The following is a 27,059-nucleotide window of genomic DNA, read 5'->3' as shown; positions in this document are numbered from 1 at the left end:
AGGTTGAGGGGAGGAGAGAGAAGAGAGAGAGAGGATTAGGGTTAGGGGGAGGCACGAAAATCGATGTAGGGGCTGGGTTGGCTATCTAAAATATACACGGGGTCTATTTATAACAAATGAGGGGGCTAGGTTGTTGGAATTATGCCCTAGAGGCAATAATAAATATAGTTATTATTATAATTCCTGTATCAAGATAATCATTTATTATCCATGCTATAATTGTATTGCATGAAGACTTATATACATGTGTGGATACATAGACAAAACACTGTCCCTATCAAGCCTCTAGTTGGCTAGCCAGTTGATCAAAGATAGTCAGAGTCTTCTGATTATGAACAAGGTGTTGTTGCTTGATAACTGGATCACGTCATTAGGAGAAACACGTGATGGACTAGACCCAAACTAATAGACGTAGCATGTTGATCGTGTCATTTTGTTGCTACTGTTTTCTGTGTGTCAAGTATTTGTTCCTATGACCATGAGATCATATAACTCACTGACACCGGAGGAATGCTTTGTGTGTATCAAACGTCGCAATATAACTGGGTGACTATAAAGATGCTCTACAGGTATATCCGAAGGTGTTCGTTGAGTTAGTATGGATCGAGACTGGGATTTGTCACTCCATGTGACGGAGAGGTATCTCGGGGCCCACTCGATAATACAACATCACACACAAGCCTTGCAAGCAAAGTGACTAAGTGTAAGTTGCGGGATCTTGTATTGCGGAACGAGTAAAGAGACTTGCCGGTAAACGAGATTGAAATAGGTATGCGGATACTGACGATCGAATCTCGGGCAAGTAACATACCAAAGGACAAAGGGAATGACATACGGGATTATATGAATCCTTGGCACTGAGGTTCAAATGATAAGATCTTCGTAGAATATGTGGGATCCAATATGGGCATCCAGGTCCCGCTATTGGATATTGACCGAGGATTCACTCGGGTCATGTCTGCATAGTTCTCGAACCCGCATGGTCTGCACACTTAAGGTTTGATGTTGTTTTATGCGTATTTGAGTTATATGGTTGGTTACCGAATGTTGTTCGGAGTCTCGGATGAGAACCAGGAAGTCACGAGGGTTTCCGGAATGGTCCGGAAACGAAGATTTATATATAGGATGACCTCATTTGATTACCGGAAGGTTTTCGGAGTTACCGGGAATGTACCGGGAATGACGAATGGGTTCCGGGTGTTCACCGGGGGGGGGGGGCAACCCACCCCGGGGAAGCCCATAGGCCTTGGGGGTGGCGCACCAGCCCTTAGTGGGCTGGTGGGACAGCCCAAGAAGGCCCTATGCGCCATAGGAAGAAAATCAAAGAGAATAAAAAGAGGGAGGTGGGAAAGGGGAGAAGGACTCCACCTTCCAAACCTAGTTGGATTCGGTTTGGAAGGGGAGGACTTCCCCCCCCCCCCTTGGCTCGGCCGACCCCCTTGGGGCTCCTTGAGCCTCAAGGCAAGGCCCCCCCTCTCCCACCTATATATACGGAGGTTTTAGGGCTGATTTGAGACAACTTTGCCACGGTAGCCCGACCACATATCTCCACGGTTTTTCCTCTAGATCGCGTTTATGCGGAGCTCGGGCGGAGCCCTGCCGAGATAAGATCACCACCAACCTCCGGAGCGCCGTCACGCTGCCGGAGAACTCATCTACCTCTCCGTCTCTCTTGCTGGATCAAGAAGGCCGAGATCATCGTCGAGCTGTACGTGTGCTGAACGCGGAGGTGCCGTCCGTTCGGCACTAGATCGTGGGATGGATCGCGGGACGGTTTGCGGGGCGGATCGAGGGACGTGAGGACGTTCCACTACGTCAACCGCGTTTCTTAAACGCTTCTGTTGTGCGATCTACAAGGGTACGTAGATCGGAAATCCCCTCTCGTAGATGGACATCAACATGATAGGTCTTCATGCGCGTAGGAAAATTTTTGTTTCCCATGCGATGTTCCCCAACAGTGGCATCATGAGCTAGGTTCATGCGTAGATGTCTTCTCGAGTAGAACACAAAAGTTTTTGTGGGCGGTGATGTGCGTTTTGCTGCCCTCCTTAGTCTTTTCTTGATTCCGCGGTATTGTTGGATTGAAGCGGCTTGGACCGACATTACTCGTACGCTTACGAGAGACTGGTTTCATCGCTACGAGTAACCCCGTTGCTCAAAGATGACTGGCAAGTGTCAGTTTCTCCAACTTTAGTTGAATCGGATTTGACCGAGGAGGTCCTTGTATAAGGTTAAATAGCAATTCATATATCTCCGTTGTGGTGTTTGCGTAAGTAAGATGTGATCCTACTAGATACCCATGGTCACCACGTAAAACATTCAACAACAAAATTAGAGGACGTCTAACTTGTTTTTGCAGGGTATGCTTGTGATGTGATATGGCCAACGATGTGATGTGATATATTGGATGTATGAGATGATCATGTTGTAATAGATAATATCGACTTGCACGTCGATGGTACGACAACCGACAGGAGCCATAGGGTTGTCTTTAAACTAACGTTTGTGCTTGCAGATGCGTTTACTATTTTGCTAGGATGTAGCTTTAGTAGTAATAGCATGAGTAGCACGACAACCCCGATGGTGACACGTTGATGGAGATCATGGTGTGGCGCCGGTGACAAGAAGATCGTGTCGGTGCTTTGGTGATGGAGATCAAGGAGCATGTGATGATGGCCATATCATGTCACTTATGAATTGCATGTGATGTTAATCCTTTTATGCACCTTATTTTGCTTAGAACGACGGTAGCATTATGAGGTGATCTCTCACTAAAATTTCAAGACGAAATTGTGTTCTCCCCGACTGTGCACCGTTGCTACAGTTCGTCGTTTCGAGACACCACGTGATGATCGGGTGTGATAGACTCAACGTTCACATACAACGGGTGCAAAGCAGTTGCACACGCGGAACACTCGGGTTAAGCTTGACGAGCCTAGCATGTGCAGACATGGCCTCGGAACACATGAGACCGAAAGGTCGATCATGAATCATATAGATGATATGATTAGCATAGGGATGCTTACCACTGAAACTATACTCAACTCACGTGATGATCAGACTTGAGCTAGTGTAAGTGGGTCATGAACCACTCAAATGACTAGATAGATGTACTTTTTGAGTGGGAGTTTAGCAAGTAATTTGATTAAGTTAAACTCTAATTATCTTGAACATAGTCTAAGTCCACTTTGAATATATTTGTGTTGTAGATCATGGCTCACGCGACAGTCACCCTGAATTTTAATACGTTCTTAGAGAAAGCTAAGTTTAAAGATGATGGAAGCAACTTTGTAGACTGGGCTCGTAATCTTAGGCTAATCTTACAAGCTGGGAAGAAGGATTATGTCCTTAATGCTGCGCTAGGAGATGAACCACCCGCTACGGCTGACCAAGATGTTAAGAACGCTTGGTTAACACGTAAGGAGGACTACTCAGTAGTTCAATGTGCGGTCTTGTATGGCTTAGAACCGGGACTTCAACGTCGCTTTGAGCATCATGGAGCATATGAGATGTTCCAGGAGTTGAAGTTTATCTTTCAGAAGAACGCCCGGATCGAGAGGTATGAGACATCCGATAAATTCTATGCTTGCAAGATGGAGGAGAATTCGTCTGTCAGTGAACATGTGCTCAAAATGTCTGGGTACTCAAACCGTCTAGCTGAGCTGGGGATTGAACTCCCGCAAGAGGCTATCACTGACAGAATCCTTCAATCACTGCCGCCAAGCTATAAGGGCTTTGTGTTGAACTACAACATGCAAGGGATGAACAAGTCACCCGGCGAGTTGTTTGCGATGCTGAAAGTCGCAGAGTCTGAACTCCGTAAAGAGCATCAAGTGTTGATGGTGAATAAGACCACTAGTTTCAAGAGAAACGGCAAAGGCAAGAAGGGTAATTCAAAGAAGAGCGGCAAGCCTGTTGCCAATCCGACGAAGAAACCCAAAGCTGGACCTAAGCCTGAAACAGAGTGCTACTATTGCAAGGGTATGGGTCACTGGAAGCGCAACTGCCCCAAGTATCTGGCTGATAAGAAGGCGGCCAAAGAAAAATCATGTATATTTGATATACAAGTTATTGATGTGTACTTAACCGGCTCTCGTAGTAGTGCCTGGGTATTCGATACCGGTTCTGTTGCTCATATTTGCAACTCGAAACAGGAACTGCGGAATAAGCGAAGGCTGGCAAAAGATGAAGTGACGATGCGCGTAGGAAATGGTTCCAAGGTTGATGCAATCGCCGTCGGCACAGTTTCACTTCAGTTACCATCAGGATTAGTTATGAACTTGAATAATTGTTATTTAGTGCCTGCGTTGAGCATGAACATTATATCTGGATCTTGTTTATTGCGAGACGGTTACTCTTTTAAGTCAGAGAATAATGGTTGTTCTATTTCTATGAGTAACATCTTTTATGGTCATGCACCCAATGTGAGAGGTTTGTTCATATTGAATCTTGATAGTGATACACATATACATAACATTGAGACCAAAAGAGTTAGAGTTAACAATGATAGCGCCATATTTTTGTGGCACTGCCGCTTAGGTCATATTGGTGTAAAGCGCACGAAGAAACTCCATGCCGATGGAGTTTTGGAGTCACTTGACTTTGATTCACTTGACACGTGCGAACCATGCCTCATGGGCAAGATGACTAAAACTCCGTTCTTCGGAACAATGGAGCGTGCCAGTGACTTGTTGGAAATCATACATACCGATGTGTGCGGTCCAATGAGTGTAGAGGCACGCGGCGGATATCGTTATTTTCTCACCTTCAGTGACGATTGGAGTACATATGGTTATGTCTACTTAATGAAGCACAAGTCTGAAACATTTGAAAAGTTCAAGCAATTTCAGAGTGAAGTTGAAAATCATCGTAACAAGAAGATCAAGTTCCTACGGTCTGATCGTGGGGGTGAATATCTGAGTTTCGAGTTTGGTGCTCACTTAAGACAATGTGGAATTGTTTCACAGTTGACACCGCCTGGAACACCACAGCGTAATGGTGTGTCCGAACGTTGTAATCGTACTTTATTAGAGATAGTGCGATCTATGATGTCTCTTACCGATTTGCCATTATCGTTTTGGGGTTATGCATTAGACACAGCTGCATTCACTTTAAATAGGGCACCATCAAAATCTGTTGAGACGACACCATACGAACTGTGGTATGGCAAAAGGCCAAAGTTGTCGTTTCTTAAAGTTTGGGGATGTGATGCTTATGTCAAAAAGCTTCAGCCTGAAAAGCTGGAACCCAAAGCGGAAAAGTGCATCTTCATAGGTTACCCAAAAGAGACAGTTGCGTACACCTTCTATCTCAAATCCGAGGGCAAAGTGTTTGTTGCTAAAAACGGAGCTTTTCTCGAGAAGGAGTTTCTCTCGAGAGAATTGAGTGGGAGGAAGATAGAACTTGATGAGGTTGTCGAACCTCTCATCCCTCTGGATGGTGGCGCAGGGCAAGGGGAAACCCCCGTCATTGCGACGCCGGTTGAGGAGGAAGTTAATGATGATGATCATGAAACTCCGGTTCAAGTTCCTATCGAACGACGCAGGTCGATGAGATCACGTGCTGCTCCAGAGTGGTACGGTAATCCCGTTTTGTCAATCATGTTGTTAGACAACAATGAACCTGCAAATTATGAAGAAGCAATGGTGGGCCCAGATTCCAACAAATGGCTAGAGGCCATGAAATCCAAGATAGGATCCATGTATGAAAACAAAGTGTGGACTTTGGAAGTACTACCTGAGGGCCGCAAGGCTATTCAGAACAAATGGATCTTTAAGAAGAAGACGGACATGTGACCGTTTATAAAGCTCGACTTGTGGGAAAGGGTTTTTCACAAGTTCAAGGAGTTGACTACGATGAGACATTCTCACCCGTAGCGATGCTTAAGTCCGTCAGAATCATGTTAGCAATAGCTGCATTTTTCGATTATGAAATCTGGCAGATGGATGTCAAAACGGCGTTCCTTAACGGTTTCCTTAAGGAAGAGTTGTATATGATGCAACCCGAAGGTTTTGTCGATCCTAAGAATGCTGACAAAGTGTGCAAGCTCCAGCGATCCATTTATGGACTGGTGCAAGCATCTCGGAGTTGGAACAAACACTTTGATGAGGTGATCAAAGCATTTGGGTTTAGACAAGTGGTTGGAGAATCTTGTATTTACAAGAAAGTGAGTGGGAGCTCTGTGGCGTTTCTAATATTATATGTGGATGACATATTGCTGATTGGAAACAACGTAGAGTTTTTGGAGAGCATAAAGGATTACTTGAATAAAAGTTTCTCTATGAAGGACCTAGGAGAAGCTGCTTACATTCTAGGCATTAAGATCTACAGGGATAGATCAAAACGCCTGATAGGACTTTCACAAAGCACAAACCTTGATAAAGTTTTGAAGAGGTTCAAAATGGAACAGTCCAAGAAAGGGTTCTTGCCAGTTTTACAAGGTACGAGATTGAGTAAGACTCAGTGCCCAACAACTGATAAGGATAGAGAGCATATGAGCACCGTCCCCTATGCTTCAGCCATAGGTTCTATCATGTATGCAATGCTGTGCACTAGAACGGACGTTAGCCTGGCCATAAGTATGGCAGGTAGGTTCCAGAGTAATCCAGGATTGGATCACTGGACGGCGGTCAAGAATATCCTGAAGTACTTGAAAAGGACTAAGGAGATGTTTCTCGTGTATGGAGGTGACGAAGAGCTCGCCATAAAGGGTTACGTTGATGCAAGCTTTGACACTGATCCGGACGACTCTAAGTCGCAGACCGGATACGTATTTATTCTTAATGGGGGTGCGGTAAGCTGGTGCAGTTCCAAGCAAAGCGTCGTAGCTGATTCTACATGTGAAGCGGAGTACATGGCTGCCTCGGAGGCGGCTAAGGAGGGTGTCTGGATGAAGCAGTTCATGACGGATCTTGGAGTGGTGCCAAGCGCACTGAATCCAATAACCTTGTTCTGTGACAACACGGGAGCCATTGCCTTAGCAAAGGAACCACGGTTTCACTAGAAGACCAGACACATCAAACGACGCTTCAACCTCATCCGCGACTACGTCGAAGGGGAGGACGTAAATATATGCAAAGTGCACACGGATCTGAATGTAGCAGACCCGCTGACTAAACCTCTTCCACGGGCAAAGCATGATCAACACCAGAACTGTATGGGTGTTAGATTTATTACAATGTAATTCACATGATGATGTGAGGGCTAGATTATTGACTCTAGTGCAAGCGGGAGACTGTTGGAATTATGCCCTAGAGGCAATAATAAATATAGTTATTATTATAATTCCTGTATCAAGATAATCGTTTATTATCCATGTTATAATTGTATTGAATGAAGACTTATATACATGTGTGGATACATAGACAAAACACTGTCCCTAGCAAGCCTCTAGTTGGCTAGCCAGTTGATCAAAGATAGTCAGAGTCTTCTGATTATGAACAAGGTGTTGTTGCTTGATAACTGGATCACATCATTAGGAGAATCACGTGATGGACTAGACCCAAACTAATAGACGTAGCATGTTGATCGTGTCATTTTGTTGCTACTGTTTTCTGTGTGTCAAGTATTTGTTCCTATGACCATGAGATCATATAACTCACTGACACCGGAGGAATGCTTTGTGTGTATCAAACGTCGCAACGTAACTGGGTGACTATAAAGATGCTCTACAGGTATATCCGAAGGTGTTCGTTGAGTTAGTATGGATCGAGACTGGGATTTGTCACTCCGTGTGACGGAGAGGTATCTCGGGGCCCACTCGGTAATACAACATCACACACAAGCCTTGCAAGCAAAGTGACTTAGGTAAGTTGCGGGATCTTGTATTGCGGAACGAGTAAAGAGACTTGCCGGTAAACGAGATTGAAATAGGTATGCGGATACTGACGATCGAATCTCGGGCAAGTAACGTACCAAAGGACAAAGGGAATGACATACGGGATTATATGAATCCTTGGCACTGAGGTTCAAACGATAAGATCTTCGTAGAATATGTGGGATCCAATATGGGCATCCAGGTCCCGCTATTGGATATTGACCGAGGAGTCACTCGGGTCATGTCTGCATAGTTCTCGAACCCGCATGGTCTGCACACTTAAGGTTCGATGTTGTTTAATGCGTATTTGAGTTATATGGTTGGTTACCGAATGTTGTTCGGAGTCTCGGATGAGATCACGGACGTCACGAGGGTTTCCAGAATGGTCCGGAAACGAAGATTGATATATAGGATGACCTCATTTGATTACCGGAAGGTTTTCGGAGTTACCGGGAATGTACCGGGAATGACGAATGGGTTCCGGGTGTTCACCGGGGGGGCAACCCACCCCGGGGAAGCCCATAGGCCTTGGGGGTGGCGCACCAGCCCTTAGTGGGCTGGTGGGACAGCCCAAGAAGGCCCTATGCGCCATAGGAAGAAAATCAAAGAGAAAAAAAAAGAGGGAGGTGGGAAAGGGGAGAAGGACTCCACCTTCCAAACCTAGTTGGATTCGGTTTGGAAGGGGAGGACTTCCCCCCTTGGCTCGGCCGACCCCCTTGGGTCTCCTTGAGACTCAAGGCAAGGCCCCCCTCTCCCACCTATATATACGTAGGTTTTAGGGCTGATTTGAGACAACTTTGCCACGGCAGCCCGACCACATATCTCCATGGTTTTTCCTCTAGATCGTGTTTCTGCGGAGCTCGGGCGGAGCCCTGCCGAGATAAGATCACCACCAACCTCCGGAGCGCCGTCACGCTGCCGGAGAACTCATCTACCTCTCCGTCTCTCTTGCTGGATCAAGAAGGCCGAGATCATTGTCGAGTTGTACGTGTGCTGAATGCGGAGGTGCCGTCCGTTCGGCACTAGATCGTGGGACGGATCGCGGGACGGTTCGCGGGGCAGATCGAGGGACGTGAGGACGTTCCACTACATCAACCGCGTTTCTTAAACGCTTCTGCTGTGCGATCTACAAGGGTACGTAGATCAGAAATCCCCTCTCGTAGATGGACATCACCATGATAGGTCTTCGTGCGCGTAGGAAATTTTTTGTTTCCCATGCGACGTTCCCCAACATAGGTTACCCAGAATTGAGTTCCGGATCCAACCGTGCGGTCGAATTCGGACGATTCCGAACGTGGGAACGGTTACGAAGACGTGTAGAGGGGATATTCGGAGACGAGAGGGAGAACGGGCGGCGCGACAATGATTTTTAAAACACCGACAGACGTCCGACGGTAGACCGAATACGGTGCCGCTACGATCGTCCGTTCGGGTACCAGACGGACTCCGATCGCGACGAAATTCGATATGCGGCCTAGCTATAACTATTTACGACCGCATGCCATGTTTCACCCCGATCAGAGAAAGTTTTACGCACACTTTTAAAACATGGTTCGAACGATGCCGCGGGCGCGTGCGTGTGTGGTCGGGCTTAGAACGGACAACGACGAGAACCGGCAACTAACGACGGATGCAACTTTTGAAAACTGGCGGCAACAGGGTGCCGATGCAATGCTGAAGATGCGCATGATGCGATGATGATGCAACAAAAGAAAATAGACACACGACGAAAACGGAAAGAAAAGGGGAATCTTTTGGAATGTCGGCATCGGGCTGTCACAATCATCTTCATCTTCGATGTCCTCCTCTTCATCTTGGTTGTCCTCGTCTTCATCTTGGATGTCCTCATCTTCATCTTGGTTGTCAATGTCATCTTGGTCATCTTGGCTGACGATGTCATCTTGGTCATCGTCATCATCATCGCTTTGGACATATAATGTCCTTAACCTATTCACCTATCCTATTAAGGAAAAAGCTACAAGTTCTCCTCCTTTAAAATTGTTCACTGTAATGTATTGCTCCCACCCATCACCATATATGATGATAAGGAATTTACTTGAGTTCTCTTCGGCACATGCTGGGATACATACTTAATCCTTCTTCCTTCTCGGGTGGTGAGCAAAACCGACTGGCGCAGTCAATGTTCCCTTCATACTTCGATAACCAATCCATGCCTAATATTACATCCAGTCCTTGTGACTCCAATACTATCAGGTCTGAGGGGAACACATAGTTACCAATCCTTAATGGTAACCGATCACACCACAGGCTAGCCATGTACTCTGCTCCTGGCGAGGTTACTAACATGAGTGACCTAAGGGCTTGGGTTGGCAGGTTATACTTATCCACAAATCACCTTTATATGTATGAATGCGAATATGGGGTCACGTCTCGGAGGCATCTGATGGGTTTAGAAAAGGTGAGAAAACAGAATAGAATGAGATCTAAAGAGAAAAACACTACCCATATGCACATGAGACAAACACATCATATCACTTCAATCAATTCAAACAAGGGCATACAAACGGTCTAACTATCGTTACAAAAGTGCTCGGACTATACTATAAACATGGGGAAAATACTACTACGGATATGGTGGTCGACTAGAAGTTTTGATCGGTGGAAGACTCCACGATATCTGCTCCAGCTTCATCAACATAGTCATCATCGCTATCGTCAGGTTTTGAGTCAATGTCGTCGATGATGATGTAGTTCTCCGGACAAGTGGAATCGTCTTCATCTCTTCTTGGTGCGGGGTCTACCATGAGTACTTCTAGCTTCTTTGTCAAATCGTCATTCTTCTCCACGAGTATCGTCATCTCCTCCTCGTATCCATCGCGTGTAGACTTGAGTTCTTCCTCCAGCTCCGCGATCTTGGTCATTGCCCTCTTCAAATCATTCATGCTTGCGCACATCTGGTTCTCCTGGCGTCGAATGTGCTGGTTTAACTCGTGGATGAAAGCTGCAATGGATTTGTCCCTCCTGGTGCTGATCATCTCCCATTACTCGTCTTGGCGCCCATAGATCTGGTAGATAGTATCCTTGATATCCTCGTGGTAAACTTCTCCAATGCGTCCCATGGTGACGTGGGCTGCCATGCTCTTTCCTATACTCCAGGTTGGTGCATCAAAGGAAAACTCTATGGGCTCAGTGACTGGCATGAATGTCCTTCCTGGAACTTAAACTCGAATCTTCCAACGCTCCTCTTCTGGTAAAGTGGCGATGTAGGTCCCAGTGAAGCTTGGTATTCCGATGTTTAGGTACCTAGTAAGTTCCTTCAAGTGTCTTCCAAAAGGTGTATCTTCATCCGGTTGCGTGAACTTGTTCCTTGCATCCGCCATCCTATGGAGTAGAAAGGGGAGAGGAGTCGGAAATGAGAAGAGAGGAATGACCTATGGTTTTAGCTTATTGGTCGTGTCCTACAGTCAACCTGGCTCTGATACCATCTTGTAGCGCCATACCTCAAACAGTCTTAGTCTCTATGCATCTGTGTCATCCCTGGATCGGTAATGCTGACACACACAATACTTGAGGGTTTATAACAGAGTTTCAATCACACACTTATTACATCGAATGTCTCAAAAGAGAACTTATTACAATAATATGGCTTAAGGCCATCTAAAAACGATAACAGCGGAAGGCTTGGAAGATAAAGTGAGTCCATCAACTCCAACGACATAGCTGAGTGAAAGACAACGACCTATGGCACCTTACTCGACGTCTGAAAAGTCTGCAACATGAAATGTTGCAGCCCGAAACGGGTCAGCACATGGAATATGCTGGCAATGTAACACATAGAGTAATGAACAAAATAAATGCTATCTCTACATGCATATATGGCTGGTGGAAAGCTCAATGGTTAACAGTTTTGCATAAAGCCAATCTTTATCCTACAACAAAGGAGTAAGTTTATTTAACTATCATGGTTGTTGTTAAATATTGAGAAGGTTCCTCCAACTCAATTCCAATTAAGCATCATCATTAAACCCAACAAATTAAATTAGAGTGATGAGATCAACATGATAATCATAGAACCAGATACTCAAGATGTCCATAACCGGGGACACGACTAACCATGATTAGTTTGTACACTCTGCAGAGGTTTGTGCACTTTTTCCACAAGACTCGAATACATCCATGGTCGGAGATTCGAGACACAGTCTTTCTGAAGCATTAACTCTCTACTCTGGGTAGACCGTACCACCTACAACCCACTACATCTGCTAGTCTACCGCTTCAAGAGCTTCACACAACTTATTCAACTATGCCAGAGCCCATAATTGCTTGTGGCTGCACAAAAAAGTTTCTAGAATGAATAATCTTATGATCCCTTTGAGTCTGGGTGACGGGTCATAGGATGATCAAACGGTTCCTCCGGGATATCCTAGGACAACACTGGACTTCTCCAGGTGCCCTGACAAGCAATACACACAGATGTGTATTTAAGTTGCCACCTTAAGTGAACCATTAATTAACAATACTCACATCTGTCATGGATACACTCACCCAATCCACATCTACGAGCATACCATAGCAATATAAGCATAACATAGAAGTAACTCCCAAAGGTTTGATAATAAACAGGACAATAGGTTCTACCTCATCATCTACTTCACAATACCCACATGTTAATCAGATCCTAACCATGCAATGTTTGAGGGTTGAATCTAATGCAATAAAACTCGGTAGTAAAGGGGTATGATCAAAGTGTTATTTGCCTTGCTGATGATCCGCAAAACCTAGAGACTCGTAGTAGCACGCTTCGCACTCCTGGTACTCTATCGTAAACAAACAATAACATACATAAGCACTCAAACTAGATGCACGGGTAAACTCAAATAAGAGATCTAACCAGAAAGTTCAATTGAAGAACTCCGATTTGCAAAAAGAATCAAAACAAACGAAGCAACGAAACTCAAACTATGAAATGAACAAGATTCGTTTACTAATCTGGACTAGAGTAAATTTGACACTACAAAAATCTTGTTCAAGTTGGTTAAACAGAAAGAGGGTTTCGAGGCGAAGATTTGGGCGTTTGAATCACCTAATTCCGACAAACGAGCGAAAATCCCTATAAAAAGAAAATCTGACGAACACGCTAACGAACGATCGTTCGGTGTATGTGTCTAATGATGAACACCGTTCGTTAAAACGAACGTACGGACGAACGTCTGTTAATTAAACAAACCAAATAAATAAATAATAAAACCGATCTGATTTTTTTAAAACAAAACCGGGGCTATCTTTTCGGATCCCGCGACGGCGCAGATGGCGGCGACGGCCGGGTGGGGGCGGCGGCTAGGGTTTGGGGGGGTGGGGGTTGGGGCTCGGCTTATAAAGGCCTTTAGGGATAGAGTCTCGGCCGGATACGACCCGTTCAAAAAAATTCGGATTTTTGTAATAATTCCGACGCGCAGTTAATAAATAAAAAGAAATATCAAACAGACTCCAAAAATCCTGAAATATATTTTCCCCATCCTCTAAAAATATGCCGGATAAGGTGAACATTTATTTTGGCCTCTAATGCAATTTTGAAAAAACTTTTTTTCTAATTCAAATAAAATAGCAATTAAACTCTGAATAAAATTCTTATTTGATTTTAATATTTTTTCCTCCAATATTTCTTTTATTTTGGGGAATTCATTTTATCCCCTCTCCTTTATTTTACAAATAGAAATACTTGAAGAGGAAAATAATTAAAACCAAATGATCCTCTTTTCAAATTTTGAAAAAACTCAAATATGAAATCCCCAACTCTCTCTATGGGTCCTAAAGTTGCGTAGAATTTATAGGATCAACCAAGAATGCAAATAAAATATGGTATGCAAAGATGATCTAATGCATAACATTCCAAATTGAAATTTAGGATGTTACAAATACTATTTTTTCTAAATGGTCTAAGACGGAATATAGTATTCACCGCTATGTGTGAAGCGGTATCGGGGCTTCACAAAGAGCGGGGAGGGGAGTGATTTTAAATGGGCTCGTCCATTTAGCGGGTTGCAACATCCCCATCTTGGGAACCTTGTATAGGTTACAACCAGCCTTTTTCGGTTTTGGGAAACTTCTAGAAGGTTCCCTGAACCGTTTTTTTCTTTTCTGTTTTTGTTTTAGAAAATGATCTGGATTTTCCAAAAATGTTCTCGATTTTAAAAATTGTTCTGTATTTTCAGAAAATAGTTCTCAGTTTTAATATTTGTTCTCGGTTTCAAAATTTGTTTTTAAATTCAAAATTTGTTTTTAAATTCAAAATTTGTTCGTGCTTTAAAAAACTTGTTCGCGGTTCCAAATTTTCATTGGAGTTTTTCAAAATTATTCTCTGTTTCAAAATTTTGTTATCAAGATTCAAAGAATGTTCGTGCTTTAAAAAATTGTTCGCGGTTCCAAATTTTTTTGGAGTTTTTCAAAATTATTCTCCGTTTCAAAATTTTGTTCTCAAGATTGCAAAAATGTTCGTGTTTTAAAAAATTGTTCATGCTTTCAAATTTGTTCGGGACTTTCAAAATTGTTCTCCATTTTAAAATTTTGCTCTCAAGATTTAAAAAATGTTCGTGCTTTTAAGAAATTGTTCGCGCTTCCAGATTTGTTCAGGATTTGGCAAAATTGTTCTCGGTTTCAAAATTTGTTCTCAAGATTCAAAAAATGCCCGTGCTTTAAGAATTTCTTCGGGTTTTAAAAAAAAACTTCTAAGTTTCAATATTCTGTTCTTAAGATTCAAAAAATATTCACACTTTAAAAAATTATTCGCGTTTCTAAATTTGTTCACCATTTTCCAAATTGATCTCAAGATTTCAAAAAATATTCGTCCTTTAAAAATTTGTTCGCGCTTTCAAATTTGATTTCCGTTTTAAAAAATGCTCATATTTTCAAAAAATGATGGAAAACTCAAAAAATTGAAAAAAGGAAAAAGAAAGAAAAAACCAAGAAAATAAATAATTGAAATAAGGAAAAAATACTGGGCTGGTCTAGTCGGGCGACCTTACTGTGCGTCCGAGGGACTCCCTGCCGCAGAATGCGGTAGGTAGGAGCAGGAAACCCTATTTAGCAAAATTGCTAACCGGCGCCTGTAGCACTCTGTAATGGGTCGGCCCATGTAGAGATCCTTCATGAACTTTTTTTTAGACCCTGAACTGTTTTAGCCCGTGAACTTTTTTTGAAATCGGTGAACTTTTTAAAAAATCGATGATTTTTTTTAGAAATTCGTGAACATTTCTGAAAATCGATGAACATAATTTAAAATTCATGAATTTTTCTCATAATCAGTGAACCATTTTTAAAAATTGATGAATTTCTTTTCTTTTTAGAATTCTGTGAACTTTTTTAAAATCCATGAACATATTTTTCAAAAATCGCTGAACTTTTTTGATAATTGAACTTTTTTTGCAACTCTGAACTTTTTGAAATTATGTGAACTTTTTTCAAAGTTTTAGTGATCAACATATGTTTACATGGTCCGGCCCATGAGGAGGAGCGCTGCAGGCTCCAGTTTCCCTAATTGGTACCGAAGGCGTCAAATAGGAGGTCCCGGTAGGAGCTCCTGTTTGAGATAATACTATTTGTGTACTCCCTCCGTTCCAAAATATAAAACTTTTTTGAGATTTTCATTATAGACTACATATAAATGTATATAGACATATTTTAAAGTATACATTCATTTATTTTACTGTATATGTAGTTTGTAATCTCACCCTAATAATAAAGCATGTAGTGCTTCTGTCATCTGTCGTTCGATTTTAACATGTTATATATAAAATTTGATTAAAAAAATATGTAGAATCTAAATAGGATGTTATTTTTAGCAGTTGAATACTTCTTAAATTTTATTTTTGATGCAAACTTAATCTGTAATACATGGTCTTTTTTTCTATTTTTCTGGCGATGATACGAATTGCAATAAACATCCATTAAATTAAAATCAAATTCAGAGGAAAGAAAATATCGTTAACCACACATGCACACCTTTGGAAAACCTCATGGGAGAGAAACAACATATTTTTCATCTTATTCCGAGTGACTCATTCAAATGCGTTTTCGTTATGTGAGCACTGAGACCATCGTCGGCAACAAAAATGTGATGTCATGTGAAAATATATTGCGTTCAGAGCGTGTGTTATATTTTTTTATTGCAACGCACGAGCTCTTTTGCTAGTAAAATCTCTAAAATGTCTTATATTTAAGAACGGAGGAAGTAGGAGAATTGGGCTAAAGTTGTTAGACAGGCTGGCCCAAGGTTTCCTAAGCACAGCCGGACGTTCCGATGGCGGCCAAGCCCAGCACAAGTACATCATCCCTAGCCGCTTCTCTCCACGGTCCACGGTCCACGCCGCCGTCCACCACCTCCACGTAGCGCAATGCCCAAGACCAGGTCGGCGGCGACGCCCCACCCCTCCGCCACCGCCACCGCCACCGCCACCACCACCGCCAGGATCTCCTTCCGCTCCCGCAAGATCGTCAAGACTCCACCCGCCAAAGTCAAACCCCTCGCCGCGGCCACTGTGCCGCCACAGGCGCCGCCCGCTCCGGTGCTGCCCGCGCTGTCGGCCCCGGGCGAGCTCGCGGCCGCGCTGCGCCACCTCGCCGCGGCCGACCCGCTCCTCTCCGAAGTCATCGCCTCCACCGACGCGCCCGCCTTCATCTCCACCTCCTCCCTCCCGTGCTCCATCCTCTACCAGCAGCTCGCCACCTCCTCCACCGCCGCCATCTACGCCCGCTTCCTCCCCTCCGACGCCGACGGATCCGTGAGCCCCGCGGCCATGCTGGCCTTCGCCGTTGCCAACCTCCGCGCCATCGGCGTCTCGGGCCGCAAGGCCGCCTACCTCCACGATCTGGCCGCCAGTTTCGCGGCCGGGTACCTCTCCGAGTCCTCCGTCGCCGCCATGGACGAGGACGCTCTCCTCGCCCAGCTCACCAGGGTGAAGGGCATCGGCGAGTGGACGGTTCACATGTTCATGATCTTCTCGCTGCACCGCCCCGACGTGCTGCCGTCCGGCGACCTCGGCGTGCGCAAGGGCGTGCAGGAGCTGTACAAGCTCAAGGCGCTGCCCAAGCCGGAGGAGATGGCCGCATTGTGCGAGCGGTGGCGCCCGTACCGGTCTGTCGGCGCCTGGTACATGTGGCGCCTCTTGGAGAGAGCAAGGGCACCGCAGCAAAGGCGGCGAAGAAGGGCAAAGCGAGTTCCTAGCTAGGTATGTGTCATCTATGTGTGATGGTGATGCTAGTGTGTATTTTGTTGTAGTCAAGCTGTTAAATTTAGATGGCAATGTGGCAGATGCTGCCTGGATTAGTGAAGTGTGACTTGTGTGTCTATGTGCACATTATGTTGCTAATATGGTTGTATCTTGATCAAGGCCTGATCTTGATGTGCCTGTCCTGCCTTGTTATCAATAAAATTTGGTTTCATCCTGTTCTGATACTTGTAGAGAAGAGGGGGATTTTCATGGCTGGAAACGATATGGAATCGCCTTGTGTAAATGTCTGTGTGCTGTTATCTTGTATCATTGTTCGGCCTTGACCTGATACGTACATCCTGTTGAACTTGATTATACTCTACTTTCATTTTCTGGAATAATACTCACGACTTCTTTTTGATGGAATCATGATCATATCTTAGCCAATCTGCAGGACTGTTCTTGGTTCTACCGTCATACCATCCTCGATTCGATGATGCTTAACAGCGAATATTGGTGGGCTCAGATGTAGACTATTCTGGCATTAGGTTCTTCCTGTGGTTCTTGAACAAAGTTTAGTGACTTCTCTTTTAGGTAGGTAGTGGTGACAAGGATTCCGTGTGCTTTCTGAACCTGTGGAGTCCAAACTGAACATGGTGGCCAGCTAAACCAGATATTGGAGGCGACAAAATGCTACAGGTACAACTTCTTACAACTAACACTAATACATGAATTTACATGACAGTTTACTGATAATGAACAAGATGCAATTCATGAATGTAGACAAGAATATACAACGATGTAGAGAATTTAACTTGGACATAACCTAATACTTTGTACACATGACACAATAGACAATACTCATTTCCTTCCTGTTATTCTAACCAATGCTGGATTCCCTTGCTTCCTCCTAGATCTAGTTTGTACTTTGTACACCTTTGTTCACTGTCCACTGGAGCTTACACTGCTTCATCCTGAAAAGTTGTGAAAACACTTGCACTGTAAGCTTATCTGAAATCTGAACAAAAATACATATAGTCAAATATAAGAGGCTTGTTCTTGTTTGTTCTATTTAGGCATGAAGTTCTTTCGGAATGGTTGTGCGGTTAGTATGGAGCTACACAAAATCGCACCACAAATCTATAAAAAGAAATAGCTTTGCAAGCTGAAAGCACGAGGAGAGAAAGACTGCAAGAGCCATCCAAGCTTTTGTCTTGGAAGTAGGGAAATTGTCTGATTGTGCTAAGATTAAAGCACTGATAAATTGAGTCAGGGTGGCTGCAATTAAGCAGTTTGGTTGATAGAGATTTAGTTGATGGTGCCAGTGCCAGTCGTCTTACATCCTTGGTGGTAAGCAACCTCTAAGGAAAAAAAGTACATAAATACCCATGCATCCTATTATGCTAACGACAGAGTCATGCATGCATATCATACTTTTCCCAGGAAGCAGAAGCAGACAAATACATCAGTAACTGGCATGCTCATGTTCAGCTGAAAACTTTAGAAGCAAAGCATCTCATGTCTGTGAATTATACCTTTCAGGTCCAGAATCCCTGGGTCTTGTATTTGGGGAAGGGGATGCGGCCGTACTCAATGTTCTGGACGTCGTCGACGAGGATCTGGAAATGGCGGCACACCTCCTCGACGGACTTGGTGCCCCCCATGGCGTTGGCCACCTTCTCCCAGAGGTTGGGGGCGCCCTCGCCGTAGTAGGCGAGCGCCTCCTCGAACATCTTATTCTCCTTCTTGCTCCACTCCGAGTATGAGCTCGGCGAGGAGCTCCGCGGTGACCCAGAAGACATCCTTGGAGCAGGTAAAGCTTCCCTGGTGGGATTCTACTGAGCTAATGATTCCTGTATCTAATATGTTGGGCTCTGGGAAGTTGTTTGCTCTTGGAGACGCTCTGGTTGTTAGATTTGGTGTCTCTCTTGCTGCGAGGGCTGCTATTTATAGGCCATGGGGGTGTGTCATGTCTCTCTCTGTGGGTTAAAAGGTGGCTGGGGAGAGGACAACAAGATTCTCACAGGTTTTTTGAGCTAGGGATCAGACATGGGAAGCGTGTGGTGTGTATGATGAAAATTTTAAGTGATAGGCTGGTTGAGTAATTAAGCCTTTTGGGTCCATCCAGATGTGCATTCCCAGCGCATGGCGTCTGGAGTTGTATCCAGTATCATACACATCATCTAGTCTAGATATTTTATAGCTGTAGAAATCAACTCTCGTATTCGTCGTGTCTGAATCCCAATATGTGGCCCGGTTTGATGCAACTTGATGCAAAGTGTTCATGAAAAACACATGAATTATATGTTTTTCTATGTAGTTCATTGCTCGGCTGTGAAACAAACTTTTTTTATATGGTCCTAGCTTTGCTGGCTAGATGGAGGTGGCCTTGGGTGGGCACCCCATGTCAGGGTGGCCATCCATGGCACCACGGGCACTGACAAATGTCAATGGTGTTGCGACTCCTTCCTCCAATGCTTTGCATGCATTTGATAACTGTTCATCACCAGGCAGCAGTTACCACTCACTCGATATGATACATGTAAATGGACGGCGAGTGCTCAGGTTTCACAAGGGGAAAAAACCGAAGTGCTCTGGATGCGCATGCACCCTCTCCAGCTCAGTTACTACACCAGCTAGCTGTAGCTGGCCTTACTCACAAGTAAAAACATTTTGACAAACAGTACTAGCTGTAGCAGTTACGAAGCATGGATCGATGCTGCATGCTCTGCTCACGTCACCAACGGAAGCATGCATCTCTGGATGCATGGCGATATCTTAGCCGTGTGTGATCCTGACATTGATTGGCAGAGAGCTCTCCATGTAAGGCGTACGCATCAACCAATAGGATGCAAGGCGCCCGCAGGAGGAGAACTGAGATGTGAAGGTGCGCAACCCAAAAACCTCCGATCTTGATGCTCATTTCTATTAGTTTTCTGAACCCTCTGATCCGATGCTACACAAGCATGTCATGGATGCACCCTCAGTAGCCTATATGAGCTAATCACCATTTTTCATCTAAAAGTAGTTCTACCATGCCCCAGAAAACCGTGAATTAAAGCATGGGTTAGGCATCTCTGGATCTTTGATTACATTATCAGCGATAACAGTATCGTAGATATTATTTACCTGCTATAGCGAAATCATCTAAAGGATTTTTTTTTTGCATTGTTCAGAAAGGACCCTCGGAATTCAGAGAAGTTTAGGGAACACCATGATTGATTCATCCATTTGAGAGAGGAAAAATGGCAGGGATGTGGGCTAAGAGCCTCCATTCTTTACATGTCGCGTGATCTCCGCCACCCGGTCGACGAACAGATTCCAAAGAGGCAATGAACACCCTCTAGCTCCGGGGACCGAAGGAATATATCTATCTCAACATGTGTATCTTTCCATCTCCAATGGTCTTGGAAAGGGAATTGACAAAATGCCATCCTGTCCTGCTTGCTTGTTGCTTGCCCAATGAGTCCTTGGAGGCTGGGATTTGCATCGGATACACTGGACCGGACCGGGACGGTGGGTGCAACTTGCGTCGGGTTTGATTCTTGCGGGCGTGTGGATCGGTCCACCATCCGTCCACCAGAGATCTGTTCATTGGAATCATATCTGCGTAAAATCTAAAGAAGCAGGATTCCCCGTCATATTTCGAACAATCGGAGCAAAAGGCTTATCAGGGAGATGCTAGGTAGTGCATGCCTGTTCCATGTATTAATTTTGCTGTCATTTTGTGCAAACTAGTAAAGCATACTTATTTCATGTGTTTCCACAAACATATTTTCCATAATTCATGTACTGTATTAATTTCGCTGTCACTTTGTGCAAACTAGTAAAGTACAAATACAAGTAGGTTATCGAAACATTTTTAAGAATGATGGTGTCAGCATGTGATGAATAATATATAATCATCCCTATCTGTAACTAATAATAATAAAATAAGCAAACCAGTGTAGGGTTTTCTTCTTCTTCTTTTACCGGAACCAGCGGAAGCGCTGCTTATGCGTTATAGAAGGGGACAACTGTACTATCCGCCATGAGTGTAGTAGGGATTTCTGGTCCTGCAGACTGCTTATGCATTATAGAAGGGGACAACTGTACTATCCGCCATGAGTGTAGTAGGGATTTCTGGTCCTGCAGACGGAGCAAACACAGAAGCTTTGTTTGTTCTGAACTTTAACGCGCGTGTTGCTTCTAGGGGCTAGTTTGACCGCAGAGTGTTGTCTCCTTCAAGTGAAAAGGCGGTAGATAAGAGGAGAGGGGGCATCTCATATTGTGCAGAATAAGTTATCTTGCACAAAAGAACTTTCTATCTGCATATATGTTTCCGATTCTTGAAAAAAAAAGATCATTCATTCATCTTTATGTTGAGGCCTCAGAACAGCCAGCCTGAATTTGTACAAATGGTCAACTTGCCTCCATAACTAGATCCTTGGCTAGTGAGTACAGACATCACCTATCTTCACAGAGTATTAAGCTAAGGTACGCAGAGCAAAGTGGGAATGCTTTTTTGGTTGTCTGAGCCATCGTTAGTTGGTATATGGTATCTTGTTTGCCAGCTGCTTGAATGACTGATCCCTATCTATAGTTGCCAAGTAGCCTGGATCGGATTCCGCTTTGTGGCCGTCACTGCATCATCGGCTGGCCAAAAGCTTTGCGATCTGGATTCTCTGCCCCGGTCAAGTTGCTGGAGGAGATTGGGAATCGGAATCCAGTCCAGGGCAATCTATCTCTCTGGCGGGTGTCGCAATGCTGGGGATTCAAAGCGAGCTTTCTTTCCCCCTGAAAAGGAAATGGTGACCTCCCGGCTTTCTTCTCGTCACGAGGTACATGTGCCTCCTGGAGAGCAAGGAGCCCCGCGGCAAAGAAAGTGAAGGGCAACGCGAGCTCATAGCTAGGTATGTGTCATCAATGTGTGATGGTGATGCTAGATTAGTGAAATATTTTGGGCAACCTTGTGACTTGTTTGTCTATCATTGTTCAGCCTTGCCTTGATATATACAGCCTGCTGAACTTGATTATACTGTACTTTGTAGTGTCTGGTACTCTGGTATGGTCTGGAATAGTACCCGTAGCTTCTTGTTTTAGGGAATCATGATCATATCTTAGCCAATCTGTATGACTGTTCTTGATTTTACCGTGATACCAACCACGATTCAATGATGCTTAACAGTGAATACTGGTGGGCTCAGATGTAGATTATTCTGGCATTAGGTTCTTCCTGTGGTTCTTGAACAAAGTTTAGTGGCTTCTCTTTTAGGAAGGTAGTGGTGACAAGGATTCTGTGTGCTTTCTGAACCTGTGTAGTCCAAACTGAACATGGTGGCCAGCTAAACCAGACATTTGAGGCGACAAAATGCTACAGGTACGACTTCTTAAAAATAACATCAATACATGTTTTTTTTTTCACAAATACATGAATTTACATGACAGTTTACTTGACGATTTAGTTCAAGAGGATAATGAACAACACACAGTTCATGAATGTAGTAGACGAGAATCTACAACAACATAGCGACAGGCTTGACCTTGGACATAACCTAATAATACTTTGTACACACAATCGACAATATCACTTCCCTTCCTGTTATTCTAACAACTGTCCATCCTTGCTTCTTAGAAATCTAGTTTGTACAACTTTGTTCATTGTCCACTGGAGCTCTTACACTGCTTGATCCTGAAAAGTTGAGAAAACATTTTCACTGTAAGCTTATCTGAACTCTAAACGAAAGTACTCAAATAGAAGACACTTCTTCTTTCTTTCTTTTCTTTTGTTCTATGTAGGCATGAGGTTAGGCGAATGGGTTTGCAGATAGCATGGAGCTGCACAAAATCAACCAAAAATATATAAAATCAGCCTTCTAAGCTAAAAGCACGAGGGGAGAAAGACTGCAAGATACATCCAAGCTTTTGTTTTGGAAGAAGGGAATTAAGCAGTTTGTCTCATAGAGAGTTAGTTCATGGTGCCAGTCGTCATGCATGCATGATGGTAAGTAACCTCTAAAGAAAAACAAAAAATACATAAATACCCCTGCATGCTGTGCCTTTGACATTGATTTCAAACATCTAATTTTCCTAGAAAGCAGACAATACAGCAGTAACTGGTATGCTTATGCTCGACTGAAAACTTGTTAACATGAGAGCATCCGATGTGTGTGGCAGTTTGGTTGAGGATTATACCTTTCAGGTCCAGAATCCTTGGGTCTTGTACTTGGGGAAGGGGATGCGGCCAGACTGGATGTTCTTGACGTCGTCGACAAGGATCTGGAAGTGGCGGCGCACATCGTCGGGGGATTTGGTGCCCCCCATGGCGCAGGCCACCTTTTCCCAGAGGTTGGGGGCGCCCTCGCCGTAGTACGCGAGCGCCTCCTCGAACATCTTGTTCTCCTTCTTGCTCCACTCTGAGTCCGAGCTCGGCGAGGTGCTCCGCGATGACCCAGAAGACATCCTTGGATTAGGTAAAGCTTCCCTGGTGGGATTCTACTGAGCTAATGATTCCTGTATCTAGTATGTTAGGCTCCGGGGAGTTGTTTGCTCTTGGAGATGCTCTGGTCGTTTGGTTTCGTGTCTCTCTTGCTGCGAGGGCTGCTATTTATAGGCCATGGGGGTGTGCCATGTCTCTCTGTGGGTTAAAATGTGGCTGAGGAGAAGACTGCAAGGTTCTCACAGTTTTTTTGAGTTAGGGACTTAGAAGCCTATGTTGTGTGTTATGAAACATTTAAGTGACTTCATTTCACTGACAGCCTCCCCAAGTAATTAAATCCCGTGTGACAATCATGCTCCAGTCGCTATATTTCCTTTTATGGTATTCAGTTTTGAAATAGCTGATCACGTGTGCTTGCTACGTGGTTCCAAATTTAACTTTTTAATTTTGACACAGAGTGGATTGATGCATGCCGTCTGCGCGCTCTGCTCGCACCACCACCGGAAGCACCTATCTCTGCATGGCAATGTGTCGGCTGTGTGTGATCCTGAGATGGATCGGCAGAGAGCTCCTCGTAAGGCGTGTGTATCAGCCAATATGCTGCAAGGCACCGACTGGACGAGGTGACACATGCTATTCCTATTCAGAACAGGGATGCACAGGTGCGCATACCCAAAGACCTCTGCTCTTGATGCTCATTTCCATCATTTTTCTAAAACCTCTCTAATCCGATGCTATGTACCAAGTGTGCACCCTCATAGCCTATCCAAGTTAATTACCAATTCATCTGAAAAAAATAGTACTATACATATCTCAGGAGACTGCGGTTTTGCATCTCCTCTCTGAAGATTGTAATCTTTCCTCATGTTCAATCGCACAAAATAGAGAGGCTTTCAAAGCACGAAGCATAGCACAATTGTCCCAAAAATCAAATTATGCATTAGTTTAAGCCCGTCATCTCTGAATCTCTGAATCTTTCTTCTCTGAAAAAAAATCAAATTATGCTTTCTTCTCTGAATCTTTCAGCCCGTCATCGATGATACAGTAGTCCGGGGCGTTGCCCTGGCTCAAAAACGAATTTTGCTTGTCCATGCATTAGTTTAAGGATGTGGGCTAAGAACCTCCATTCTTTACATGTCGCGCTATCTCCACCACCCGGTCGACAAACAGATCCCAAAGAGACGATGAACACCCTCGGGCTCTGGGGACCGAAGGAATATATCTATCTTTCCATCTCCAATGGCCTTGGAAAGGGCATTGACAGAGTGCCATCCTGCTCCTGCATGCTCACGGAGTCCTGGGGTTTGCATTGGATTCACTGAACCGGGGCGGTGCGGGCGCAACTTTTCGAGAAAACGCAAAAGCCTTGCGTTTCTTTGCGTTGAAAAGGGGGATAGTACAGCCTCCGAAGAGGAAGTTGCGGTGCGGGCGCAACTTGCTTTTGATTCTTGGGGCATATGGACCGGTCCATCCATCCATCGGAGATCTATCCCCCGGAATCATATCTGCGTAAAACCCATAGCAAAGATGGAGGATTCCCCATCATATTTCGAACAATTGGAGCAAAGCTTTTTAGGAATATGCCAGCTCATGTAAACTAGACTCCTTGCATGTATTTCTGCAAGCATTTTCCTTTAAATTTCTGTTCTCGTACGTGACAGGTTTTGTCAGTTCAGTATTGTGACACGTTCATGCACGGGTTAACTTCCAAATAATGGAATCACAGTAGGTATGCGTATATACATAGACGACATATTCATATAATTTTAAACATGCAGTATCTGATGTAACCGGTGTTACAATTCGAGTATTGCTGTAGTATCTGATTTATAAATCATCAAGCAAACAATGGAGCAAATACCATTGTTTTGAACGCACGCGTTGCTTCCTGGCGGGCTAGGCAGTTTGACCATGCAGTGTTGTCTCTCGAGTGAAAAGGCAGATATGTAGATAAAAGGAGAGGGGGGCATCTCAATTTGTGCAAAATACATTATCTTTTAAACAAGAAGTAAATTTCTATCTACATGTATGTGTTTTTATTCTTGGAGAAAATTCTTTCATGTGATGTTGAGGCTTGGGAATAGCCAGCCTGAATTTGTACGAACGGTCAACTTGCCTCTCTCCATAACGATCGTTGGCTAGTACTACAAGCATCATCTTTTTCACAAAGTATATTAACCTAAGGTAAGCAGAGTAAAGTGGGAATGCTTTTGGGCTCTGTCTGAGCCATCATTAATTAGTTGGTATGTGGTATATTGTTTTCCAGCTGCTTGAATGACCGATCCCTATCTGTCGTTGCCAAGTAGCCTGGATTGGATTCTGCACTGTGGCCGTCACTGCACCATCGGCTGGCCAGATTCTAAATCTTTGAGCCTAAAGCTCTAGGATCCTGTTTCTCTCCCCCGGTCAAGTTGCTGGAGGAGATTGGGAATCGGAATCCAGTCCAGGGTGATCTATCTCTTTGGCAGGCGTCGCATTACTGGGGATTCAAAGCTAGCATTCTTTTTCCCTGAAAAGGAAATTGTGACCTCCCGGCTTTCTCCTCTCCACATGGTACATGCGGCGCCTCCTAGGGAGCAAGGATACATCAGCGATGAAGGTGATGAATGGCAATGCAAGCTCATAGCTAGGTACGTGTCATGTATGTGTCATGGTAATGCTAGTATGTATTTGTTGTACTCAAGCTGTTAAATTTAGGTGTCAATGTGGCAGATGCTACCTGGATTAGTGAAGTGTCATTTTGTGACATCGTCTTGAGGTGTGCACATTATGGTTGCTAACAAGGTTGTGTCTTGTTGTACTTGTCCTTCCTTGTTATCAATAAAATTTAGTTTCATCCTGTTCTGATACTTGTAAGAGAAGAGGGGAATTTCTGTGGTTGGAAACAATATGGAATCGTCATGTGTCCATGTCTGTGCACTGTAATCTTCTATCATTGTTCAGCCTTGACTTGATAAGTTGATATACATAGCCTATTGAACTTGATTATATTCTACTTCCAATTTCCGGAATGATTCTCGTTAAATTTCTTTTTTGACAGAATCATGAATTCATGATCATATCTTAGCCAATCTGCAGGACTGTTCTTGATTCTACCGTGATACCACCCTCGATTAATTCAATGATGCTTAACAGAGAATTATTGGTGGGCTCAGATGTAGGTTATTCTGGCATTAGGTTCTTCCTGTGGTTCTGGAACAAAGTTTAGTGACTTCTCTTTTAGGAAGGTAGTGGTGACAAGGATTCTGTGTGCTTTCTGAACCCGTGGAGCCCAAACTGAACATGATGGCCAGCTAAACCAGATATTAATCCAGATATTAATTGGAGGCGACACAATGCTACAGGTAAAACTTCTTACAAATAACACTAATACATGAGACCGCTTGATTTGAAGGGATAATGAACAACACACAGATCATGAATGTAGACGAGAATCTACAACAACATAGAGACAGACTTAACCCTTGGACATGACCTAACAATACTTTGTACACACAATAGACAATACTCATGTCCTTCCTGTTATTCTAACCAATGCTGAATTCCCTTGCTTCCTCCTAGAATAATAGTCCATTCTTACTTCTTAGAGATCTACTTTGTACACCTTTGTTCACTGTCCTGTCCACTGCTTCATCCTGAAAAGTTGAAAAATGCTTGC

At 44.0% G+C, this 27,059-nt stretch overlaps 2 protein-coding genes, 2 long non-coding RNA genes and 1 pseudogene across 5 annotated transcripts; 2 read left to right on the top strand and 3 right to left on the bottom strand.

Moving 5' to 3' along the window:
- Positions 1–16,116: 16,116 nt before the first annotated feature.
- On the top strand, positions 16,117–17,218 carry LOC123450790 (annotated as a pseudogene). Its single transcript, XR_006632076.1, has one exon. The product of XR_006632076.1 is annotated as an alkylbase DNA glycosidase-like protein mag2 (transcript).
- Positions 17,219–17,733: 515 nt separating this feature from the next.
- On the bottom strand, positions 17,734–19,447 carry LOC123450813 (protein RADIALIS-like 3). Its single transcript, XM_045127894.1, has 2 exons — positions 18,519–19,447; positions 17,734–17,957 (listed from the first exon to the last, which is right to left on the bottom strand). Exon 1 carries the CDS (start codon positions 18,783–18,785, stop codon positions 18,522–18,524), a length of 264 nt encoding a protein of 87 aa, XP_044983829.1. The 5' UTR covers positions 18,786–19,447; the 3' UTR covers positions 17,734–17,957; positions 18,519–18,521.
- LOC123450842 lies at positions 17,734–27,035 on the bottom strand. The gene is made up of 3 exons (XR_006632078.1): positions 26,894–27,035; positions 24,032–24,034; positions 17,734–17,919 (listed from the first exon to the last, which is right to left on the bottom strand). It is a non-coding gene; the product is annotated as an uncharacterized LOC123450842 (long non-coding RNA).
- LOC123450835 lies at positions 18,708–20,806 on the top strand. The gene is made up of 3 exons (XR_006632077.1): positions 18,708–18,796; positions 19,494–19,870; positions 20,160–20,806. It is a non-coding gene; the product is annotated as an uncharacterized LOC123450835 (long non-coding RNA).
- On the bottom strand, positions 22,342–23,554 carry LOC123450801 (protein RADIALIS-like 3). Its single transcript, XM_045127889.1, has 2 exons — positions 23,158–23,554; positions 22,342–22,654 (listed from the first exon to the last, which is right to left on the bottom strand). The coding sequence occupies exon 1, from the start codon at positions 23,422–23,424 to the stop codon at positions 23,161–23,163; it is 264 nt and encodes an 87-aa protein (XP_044983824.1). The 5' UTR covers positions 23,425–23,554; the 3' UTR covers positions 22,342–22,654; positions 23,158–23,160.
- Positions 27,036–27,059: the final 24 nt, after the last annotated feature.

The sequence above is a fragment of the Hordeum vulgare genome, chromosome 1H (genome assembly GCF_904849725.1).
Source record: "Hordeum vulgare subsp. vulgare chromosome 1H, MorexV3_pseudomolecules_assembly, whole genome shotgun sequence".
NCBI classification, from domain to species: domain Eukaryota; kingdom Viridiplantae; phylum Streptophyta; class Magnoliopsida; order Poales; family Poaceae; genus Hordeum; species Hordeum vulgare.
The sequence above is the reverse complement of the archived record's forward strand: the minus strand, read 5'-3'. Positions and strand labels throughout refer to the sequence as shown.